Source organism: Palaemon carinicauda, chromosome 3 (genome assembly GCF_036898095.1).
Source record: "Palaemon carinicauda isolate YSFRI2023 chromosome 3, ASM3689809v2, whole genome shotgun sequence".
Taxonomy (NCBI): Eukaryota; Metazoa; Arthropoda; class Malacostraca; order Decapoda; family Palaemonidae; genus Palaemon; species Palaemon carinicauda.
In genome coordinates, this window is record NC_090727.1 from 162,860,726 (window position 1) to 162,872,124 (window position 11,399).

General features: G+C 33.9%; 1 protein-coding gene across 1 annotated transcript; it reads right to left on the bottom strand.

Annotated features, from left to right (window-relative positions):
* Window positions 1-2,865: 2,865 nt before the first annotated feature.
* LOC137635013 (putative golgin subfamily A member 6-like protein 3) lies at window positions 2,866-3,558 on the bottom strand. The gene has a single exon (XM_068367627.1). The coding sequence runs from the start codon at window positions 3,556-3,558 to the stop codon at window positions 2,866-2,868; it is 693 nt and encodes a 230-aa protein (XP_068223728.1).
* Window positions 3,559-11,399: the final 7,841 nt, after the last annotated feature.

Here is an 11,399-nt window from a genome sequence, read left to right on the forward strand (position 1 = left end):
GGCATAGAAAGACGCCAAGTGGAAAGAGATATTTGAGGACTTTGCTTTGCATAAGACTATTTACAGCTGATGATAATGACATATATGATATAAATTAATAACAGGAATATCCTTTCCTAAAATTTCCTCAGTAAATAAAATAGAGGAGTTGACATAACACAGTAAATATTAAATAAGAAATACAAAGAACCAAGAAAGCATCTTCTGGAATAACAAGAAGTTTGAGAAGTGGCGTAAAATAAAACATAATTTCTGAATGAAAATCTCAAAGTATAGATTAAACTTGACTGACAACATGGCACAATATCATTACACTGGTAACTGAGATTTGCATATCTAAATAAAAATTAAACATAGATACTATTTGCAATGAATCAAGAAACTGCGTGAATTAATTACCGATTATTAAATAGGTAATTACAAGTAAAACAAAATAATTCTTTAGTATAAATTAAAGATAAAATAATAATTTCCTAGATATTCCTCAGTAAATAAGGCAGAAAATTTGACGTAAATCCATACCTTAAAAAAAAAAAAAAAAAAAAAAAAAAAATGAAATGGCGTTAAGAGAACATGAGAGGAAAAGATACAAAGAGAAATGTTTTGGAGAGATAGAGAGAGAGAGTTTTGTCTTACCATCTGGTTATAAAAAAAGTATATGATAATTGAATTATTCTAAAGTGTAAAGAATAATTCATCTTGTTATTTTTACGTTGAAAATAACTAAAGTTGCACATATAAGTCATCATGATACTATTTCCAAATGACATATAAATTAATCAAAATATGTCAGAATTAATCCACAACAACAACACTCACTATAAAAAAAATACTTAAAATTAAGATAATCAATAATGATTTTATTCAATATTAAGTTTTAGGATGTATTTATATGTTATCAAAAGAAATAAATTAATCAAAACATGCCAGAATTATTTCATAAAAACAATCCTCACTATATCAAACATATTTAAAATTAATGTAATAAAGATTTTATTCAATATTAAGTTCCAGGATATCTTTATATCATATAAAATCAAATAAATTGATCAAAACATGCCAGAATTATTTCATAACAATCCTCACTATATAAAAAATATTTAAAATTAATGTGACTAATAAAGATTTTATTCAATATTAAGTCACAGGATATATCTATATCATATCAAAAGAAATAAATTAATCAAAATTTGCCAGAATTGTTTCATAAAAACAATCCTCACTATATAAAAAATACTTAAAATTAATGTCATTAATAAAAATATTATTCAATATTAAGTCACAGGATATATCTATATCATACCAAATCAAATAAATTGATCAAAACTTGCCAGAATTATTTCATAAAAACAATCCTCACTATATAAGAAATATTTAAAATTAATGTAACTAATAAAGATTTTATTCAATATTAAGTCACAGGATATATTTATATCTTATCAAAAGAAATAAATTAATCATAATTTGCCAGAATTATTTTATAACAATTCTCACTATAGAAAAAATATCTAAAATTAAGGTAATTAATAAAGATTTTAATCTAATATTAAGTCAGAGTATATCTTTATATCATACCAAATGAAATAAACTAATTGGAAAGTGAAAGAGAAAGTTGAAGTAGGACTTTTTCTTCCTCCTGTTTGCTTCCTCTTCTCAACTTGGTCTGGAGATTTAATCCCATTACACTTTTCGGCCGAACTGAAAATGTCCGAAGTTTTCGTCAGATCTGGAGTGGACATTTATAGTTGAATTCGGCAGAGCACTGTGACTTTTCGACTAATTTATAAATTTTACTTATCCTTCATGTAAATAAAGATGATCTATTTAAGATTCTTTTTTTTTTTTTGGGGGGGGGAGAGGTTACTATGACGTCGATTTAATGCCAAATTATTTATTTTCTGTCATTCAGAAATATTAATTTACACTTTCATTTTTTTGGTACTTGAAATTACCATGTTTTGCCGTGTAGTTTATATATACTGTATATATATATATATATATATATATATATATATATATGGTAATTGTTTACAACACCACGGTCTCCATTTACTCCAAAATAATGCAATTCTGCAGTTCTCATATTCTTGCACAGTAATTGGATGGTTATTTAAATTCTGGGAAAGCACTAATTAGCAAGATATGTTGAGGAGGGGGGAAGGGGTTATAAAAAGAAAATAGCTCGGTTTCCTCACTAGACGACTTGGAACTGACACGTCAACATAGTCAACCAAACAGAATTCGTGATGCCAGTGTACATAAACAGAAGTTCGTCATGCCAGCGTACATTTGATATACTGTATATTCAAAATATACTTAATCAAAAATGGACTGATTTACTCAAAAGTGTCCATAAAATATGCAAGTTACAAATAGTGACACTTTTGAGTAATCACTCAATTAAATCCACGAACAGTCAGCAGCGACTAATCGAAATAACCAGTAACGATTTACAATAACTAATTCTTCTTCAATGAAACATTACGAAAAGATTTCAAAATTTTGAAAAACTCACGATGTACTTTTGGAAAAAAAGAAAAAAAAAGAGATGTGCATTTGTATATTCTTCAAATGAAATATAATTATTTTAGAACTTTTGTGTTTAATACCATAAGATACCATATTTTACATTATTGCGTTATCAAGTTCGCAATTCAATAAAATTTTCATGATGGTGATTGCGTCCTTTCTGAATATATATGGTCATCAAGTGGGCGCAAAAAGCAGACTTTTCTGTGGTTAATGAAACAAAAATAATTAATATAATTTATTACAAATAGTTCCTTTTATATATATACAAAACAAATTTTAAAATACTAAGAATGAATATTCCTATGAGAACTTAAAATGACACTTTGATCCTTTCTATGGAGCCCCATTAAAAAGCTTTTGATCAGTCCACATCAGGCCAAAAGCCACACCTTCGCGCCATCTCATGAGAACAGAGATTTGTTGTTGAAGTCGAGCCTTTATTTCCTCTTGTTGTTTCTTCTGCATCTTGACGTTTTCAAGTTCACGGAAACACTGTTCCTTCTCTCGTTGTAGCTGCCGCAGCTCATCTTGCAGTAGATTATTTTCTCCATCGATGGCGTTGGCTTTCTCTTTCATCTCCTGAAGACGATCGTCTCTCTCTTGCAGCAACGCATTCTGATCCCGGAGTCTGGTGTCTTTTTCTTGTAGCAGGCATTCCAGATGTTGCTTCTCTTGCAAAAGGAATCTTACTTCTTTTTGAAGATCTTGAACTTCATGCTGCATCTCTTCCTTGTCACTCTCGCATCGGTTGATTGTCTCAGCTTGTGCCTTGATGTGTTTTTCCATCTCCATCTTTTCTTCAGTCACTTTACACAGATTCTTGTGCATCTTCTCTGCATCAGTCTGTAGCTGAACGAGTCGGCAATTGCTCTCAGACAAGTGAGCCGTCAAACTCATCACCTGCTTATTCAAGTCATCATTTCCTTGGGCCACTTCATCAGCATATTTCTTCAGGTCTTTCTTTTCTTCTTTGATCTGAAGGAGCTTTTCTTCCAGTTCAGCTTTAGAAGTTTCATAAGCCGCCATCTGTTTTTCCATAAGATTCTTCTGATTCTCGAGGCAACGGATCTTGTCCTCCAAGGCTTGATAATCCAACTGCTTCTTTGTAAATCTTAAGATACTCTCCACTTATTCTTTCTTCTTACTATCCTCTGTTTCTTTCAACTTGCGCTCCAGCTCCTGAATCTTTGTCATATTAACGGCAATCACATTCAGATTCTTTACTTGCTCTTTAAGTGTGACACAGAGCTCCAGAATGTTTTTCTTCAAGTCTTCTTTTTCTTCTTCTTCTTCATCAGTCTTTCGTCGCTTTCCTTGTCTCAGACCAAATAAAAGACCTGTTCCAATTCCAACAAAGAGAAGGAGATTGTCGATCCAGAAGACGTTGTCATGACCATCACGGTTGACTCCAGCGAAGATGTACCGAAGATGATTCCTGGAGACTTCACGGAGCACGGCGACTCCGCAGAGAGCTGTGAAGGCCAAGTAAGGAAAGTCTTTTCAAATAACTTATCCATGTTAGATATGTGATGAATAATGACGCTCACCTGTTTATATAGGATTCGATCTCCATGTTTTATTTTTCAATTCTAGAAATTTCAGCAAATATTCGACTCAAAATATCAGATTAAAGTGAGTTTGATTTTTTTAAAAGTAGGATTATTTGAACATTTCGGTTGTAAAACGTTTTAACCATTATCGTCCCTATCTCAATTATACACTTGTGTATGTATGTAAGCTTTTTATATAAATGCATACACAGACATACACACACACACACACACATATATATATATATATATATAGATATATATATATTTATATACACACAAATATATATATATATATATATACATATATATATATATATTATATATAATGTGTGTGTGCGCATGCATATGCATACATACACATGTTCATACACACATTTATAACTAATCATATATGTGTGTTGGTATATATATTATATATATATACTGTATATATATATATATATATATACTGTATATATATATATATATACTGTATATATATATATATATATATATAGAGAGAGAGAGAGAGAGAGAGAGAGAGAGAGAGAGACAGCTGTAGTGGTTGTTGTATATATATAATTATAGAAAATACATTCATGTATTTATACATATTACACACATATCTATTTATCCTACTATCTATCTATCTATCTATCTATCTATCTATATATATATCTATATATATATATATATATATATATACTCACACAAGGGACAAATGAAATTAGCCTTTGTAATGTCTCCCATTCAAATACGGCAGTTACGTAGATCCAATTATCCCGCTTTTGCAGATTGGGGAATGGTTTTTTTTAACCTAAATGGGGAGAATGCAGTGACTAAAGGAACTAAAGAGTCTGAGCGGGGCTCGAACCCCAGTCTGGCAATCACCAGGCAAGGACGTTAACCTCCAGGCCACCAAAACCCTTCTGCTTAAATATAGTGAAACTGGGACATAGATAAAATCATTCTTAGGTCTCATATGTATTATCATCCTGCAGTGGAAGATAATTTCGTAGAGCACATCATGTGGATTGCGCCCGCAATAGAAAAATTGTCCAGTTACCGGGTCCCAACACTTCTACATTCACAACTTCAGATGCCAAATTTCCTCCAGGATTAAGGGGCGAAACCTCAGATTGGGCTCAGAGTCCCCTCTTGAGCTCAGCAGTTTCTTGTAGTATACACGACCTCACAATCGTTGTGAGCTAAGGATCCGGGGAGGGGGGGGGGGGGGGGGGATTGGGACGGAAGCCTATAATCTAGCTGCTCAGGCAGCCATTGCCTGCCCCTCCCTGGTCATAAGCTTGGGTGGAGAGGGGGGATTGGGCACTGATCATAAGTATATATGGTCAGTCTCTAGGGCATTGTCACTGTTCCTTGCCTCTGCCATTCTTGAGTGGTCTTTAAAAGCCATTCAAAACTGTAAATGCACCAGAAGCCTTTAATGGTCCAATAGTACTACTGGATATAAGAAGATTGTGCGGTATATGTATCGTAAATGAGCGAGCTAGGATAGTCCATCTGAGGAACTATGGCCGTGTTATAAGAGGAGAGGATCTGGAACCAATCAAGAAAGCTAGGAACATGCCAGTGATGGGGGATGGGAGGATGCTGTGAGGAACGATAAGCGCTGAGAGAGGACTGGGAGGAGGGGGGAGCTGCAAGGAATAGAAATTGATGGACAAAATTAACTAGAGTGGCCAACCTAGCAATAAAGCGATATAAAATAACGTCTATAGGAGTAGTTTTGTTAGCTTCATTTCACCCATCTACCAATACATATCTTCGTCGATGTCCTCTTGGAAATTCAACAACTTCATGTAAAAAAAATCAGAAACTTGAATGAAAAGCAAAGTCGAAGAGTTCCCAAAGTTAAGTAGGAACAGTTTGATTCATTTCATAATAAAAACTTAGCAGTTAAAAAATTGCGGTTTAGATTATATTAAGAGTATATTACACGACCTATCAAAGATGACAGCAAAATATTTGAATAGATATGTAAACACACGCACACATAGATTCATCCCTTTCCAAACTACAACACGGTAGCTTCGCCAATTTGTGGGAGATAGTGGTTTCAAGGGTACCTCTCGGGGTAACTACTCCTCTCCCCCTTACCCAAAAGATGGGAAGACCGAGTAGTCAAGCGTTTAGGCAATGACGCTCAGCGTGACAGGAAACATATACATATATATATATATATATATATATATTATATATATATACATTATATATATATATATATATTATATATAGGGAAGAGAGAGAGAGAGAGAGAGAGAGAGAGAGAAACACACACAAGTGCATTTATTATACTGTATAGGGCGATAATTCCACTAAAGTATTCACTGTACTTTCAACATCTAAATTACCCAATTGCCTTTTGAACAATGTTACCTGTTTCAAGTATAGTATATAATTTTTCTTATAAATAAAAACGTACTCAAGTAAGCTAAAGTTAGAGCAAATATCTTCAACAAGAGTTTTATTTACAACAACAAGAAGGCCATGTATAGCTACAGTCATATCATTACCCTTTTACGTTAATTACATACTTTGTGTGAAAATCACGTTCGCCTCGTTATTGGACCCCAAAGATAAGAGAAATGTAATGACTTTTGGCTCTTTTCTATTGAAATTCTGGCAATTGCTTTGCCAGTGCTGTTGCCGAGCGACCTCTCCTGAATTAGAAAGTCTCCCACTCCAGGGGAGTTGGTTCCCACTCGAGTGTTGTGGTGGCCTATTGGAAACGTCCCTACCTGGCGTTTTGCCGGACTGGGGTTCAACTCCTGCTCAAGCTCGATAGTTTTTTGTAGTGTCTGCAACCTCACCAACCTCGTGAACTAAGGATGGGGGCTCTGGGGGACCATGTAGGTCTAACTGATTAGTCATTATCAGCCATTGCTTGACCTTCCTTGGTCCTAGCATGGGTGGAGAGGGGGCTAGGGAGCTTATATGTATATATGGTTAGTCTCTTGGTCATTTTGTCTCTGCCATTCATGAGCGGCCTTTAAGACAGTATATTTATAGTATATTGTATGCATGAAAGAAGGAGGTCATTAAGCCTTTGTCAAACTTACCTAAGAAACAAAGCCAACGTTTGACCTTTGAGTATAACTGAATCCTTGGAAAAAGTCGCTATCCGCACACGAGACAATGTCACAATCTTTTGACCTTTGACCTCCACTTTGTCAAGATGGAGCGAAATCCTTCATAGAAAAAAAATCCACTGCTCACCTTCAAGCGTAACATCCTCTACACGATTAGCCTGGCGAAGAAGATCCTTCTCACAGACAAAGTTCATCATGAGAATCTTAGTCGAGTCTTAGAGAGGATATTGCACCCGGCGTGCCTTCGTGAGCCCAGAGTTCAAAGGAACTCAAGAGGAGAGCATCCTCTTCTCTTCTCGACTCCTTTTTTAACATTTGGCCTTTGTGCAAGGTTCAGACGCTTCAATGCATTATGAGCTCACTCATTTTCTCTTTAATCGCGTTCAGTGTCTTCCTTCTTTGCTTGTTTGTATTTTGTCTGTCTATTTTTGCAGACAATAAATGTAACTTCAATAAACCTGGCAAAATAACATTTGAAGTATTTTCTAAATTCATAATCGTTTTCGCTAAATTTCTATTGAGATGTCTTCTGATATGACTGATGGAAATTCTTCATCATATTTAAAATATTACCATTATCTTTAACATTATTACATTATCTTTATCATCATTCTTGACAAGTAAGAATACACATAACTAATGAAGAGTAAAGCCAGCTTCCCAAGGATGGACTAAAGCACGCAAAAAAAGATAGAACTTGCTTGCTTTTTTTAGATTGTCAAGCAAAAAGCAAGACACGGGCTCTTGCACGAAGACAGCCCGTAGAAAAGATAGAGGAGCAATAAGGAATTAAGTTCTATAACTGAATACGGAAAAAAAAACAATAAATAAAGAACAAAGAAAATCTGGAGATCAATACATCATTAAAAACTTATTAACTGAATAATACTGAATAATAAAATAACTTAAAATGAACGAATAAACTGATAAATTAAAGAATAAATAAAAAAGTCTGGAAGGAAAATAAATAAAACTTGAGGTGATCCACATACATTAAATTTATAGGTCAAATACGCCCAAGGTACAGAGGTGAAATGCATAAGGTAAATAAAAGATACGCGTACGCGAACCCGACAAAAATGGCATTTAAATATCTATAGATATATATCCACACAACGCAGATTCAACCCTTCTCCTCTCTTTATTTCACTTACCTTATCTCTACATTACGTGACGGTAGAATCCATAGTAGCACTTACCTGTGGAAGAGAAAAAGAAAAATCGTTTTAATATTTCATTTAAAAAATATGACTTTCAAAACAGAAGTTGCTAATGATCTCTAAACCAAGCCAGCTAACTATTCCATACGTTACAGGTTTCAATATTAGCTTACAACCTAATACATAGACAAAAATATGTAACGCTTTCAAAACTGGTTATAACTCAAAGTAGGCTATTAAGATATACAGTAAATTATATATATATATATATATATATATATATATAATTCATACTTGACCTTATCTGTCAGCAGTTTCCAGTAATTTGTGGGAGTTTGTGGTTTCCGAGTGTGCCACTCGGGGTATCCCCTCTCAACAGGGTAAGACTACTGACTACTACCTATTCCACCCTATACGAAGTACGAGGATAGACCGAGTAGTTATACGTCTGACAATGCTACAGAACGTGGACGGAAAGAAATATTACGCAGACACATACACACATGTATATATATATATATATATATATATATATACACAGTAAATAATTAGATAGATAGATAGATAGACAGACACTTGATCTTTATCACACAATGGGAGATTTTAGATAAAAAGCTTATTCAAGTAATTCGTATTTAGAAGGAACAAAATTACAGAATTTCTTATGTATTATAGTCATTAGATCTTAAAAGGTCAAAATCTGGTCTCAAATAAAAAATACATAAAACTTTTCATTGCAAAAAAAAAAAAAAAATCTTCCTTTTGTTATTGTTTTACTTTCCATGTAGAAAGAATCAACCAGCCAATTCGATGATGATTCATTTCCACTTTATAATAATTGTATAATGTTAGTGACATGCATGTACAGCTGGCTTCATTAATTCCGGTACACTTTTGGGGAAGCTAAATAGACGCCAGTGTAACCCAAATTAATGAAGCCAACTGTACTTGGTTAATTTTCAAGACCGACAATATTGTCAACAGGAAATAAATATTTCAAATTGCTCATTTTATTTTTTATATAAATTTCATACTAATCAATTTTGAAATGCAACGCTAGTAGGATACGTTCGTTTGTCCATGTATCAAACTAATTTATCGGAGACATAAATCGGGTTTTCAAAAACATATATTAATGAATTAATAATATTACGCGATTGCTCGTAATATTATCAAAACTTCCAGTCCTATCTCTTGATATATTTTGCAGTTTGAAAGAAACATTTGTAGTCGATTTATACATAATATTCACATATTTAATTCATTTAACATATCATAGATATCCAAAATAATAATGCTTTACTGTCACCCACCCCGGATCAAATGACTTGATATACAGCAAAACCAGGTAGGAAATAATAAAAAGCCTTAGTACCTAGTGCTTTCGTGCATTTAAGGGTTTATAGGTTCGCTCATGAATGGCAGGGGGCAAGGGAAAGTGGCATTGCCCTATCAAGCAGGACAATGCCCTAGACTCATAAAGACTGACCATATACCCATATGATCGGCGCACAAGCCACCTCTCCCACCCAAGCTAGAGTAAAGGAGGGCCAGGCAATGGCTGTTGATGACTCAGCAGATAGATCTATAGGCTCCCCAAACACCCGATCCTTAGTTCACAAGGATAGTGAAGGTTTGCAGCGACCAAAGGAAATACAGTTTGAGCGGGACTCCACCCCTGTCTGGCGATCACCAATCAGGGACGTTACCATATCGGCCACCATTTCAAATACACACTTGTAACCTGAAGATGTGTGTATTAAAATGCACGAATCGCTGGTACTACAGCATTTTATTATTTCCTACTGGCTTTTGCTGTACAAAATAAGAATACGCTAAGGAAAAAAAATAAACGAAAAAAAGAAAGAAAAAAAAAAGAATACAGGCTAATGCATATGTCCATAAAATAGTTGAATTTAGAAAAAGACAAAACTAACACGCAAACTTAAATAGACTTATTTATAATATTACGAATCTGTTCAATTAAAGTCATTAAAACGATTGTTATTGTTATTAAATCATTATTACTAAAAAATGATTATTCTAAACTAGAAAATCTCGCTGGTTATCTGTTGTCTGAATTGGAGTAGAGAAAAAAAAATAATGAATTGAATTAAAAAATGATAAGAAGAGTCGGATCCAAAATATTTCTTTTGGTTCTGAAGATCTTAGATTCATACAAGGGGATAAGTTCCAGATCTTTTTTTATCAAGATCCTCACTGTCTCACTATTTCTTTTTCAACATGAACTGCAATGAATTTACGCGTTTCTAAACTTAGCCTATATGAGGGTGAATAAAGACCTCTTTCTTCCTTCTTGTAAATTGTACTTGGATTTGGAGGCACATTGATATCCAAAAGTATTCTCTCTCTCTCTCTCTCTCTCTCTCATCTCTCTCTCTCTCTCTCTCTCTCTCTCTCTCTAATACAAACCACACACACTATTAATCTATCCTTATAAAAACACACAAAGAAACACAATATAGATATCAATATATATATATATATATATATATACCTACTGCCAAACTAAATCTCATAGCCTCCTTTATATAGAGGCATATTGAATGAATTAAAATATAAATGAAAAAAACATATAATATACTGGGGGAGAGAGAGAGAGAGAGAGAGAGAGAGAGAGATGAGAGAGAGGGAGGAGAGAGAGAGAGAGAGGTACGTACGTCATAATATTCTAAAGTCAGGAGACTAGAGATATTTAAATCTTCTTTTCAGCGGAAAACCTCTATTGAAAAACATAACCATATCTTGAGGGAAAAATAAACCGTATCCTTAAGTGTCCGTCCCGGGGAGTTATCCTGAATGGAGACGTCCTATCTCCCATTGAAGACCTTGACCTTCCAAAATGTAATTATTGCCAGCTTTATACCTAGCAGTTGATCCCTGCAAGTTTCATTACTCTGCGATTAAAATTGTGGCCAGGATGGTGGTCACAAACAAACACATAAACAGACAAACAGGGTGTAAAAACATACCTCCTTCCAACTTCGTTGACGGAGATAATTGAAGAATAGGTGAAATGAGAAAAAATCTAGAATAGGACT

Bases quoted from the DNA above. Each gene is read 5' to 3' on its own strand.
- LOC137635013 (XM_068367627.1), bottom strand. From the start codon at position 3,558: ATGGCGGCTTATGAAACTTCTAAAGCTGAACTGGAAGAAAAGCTCCTT.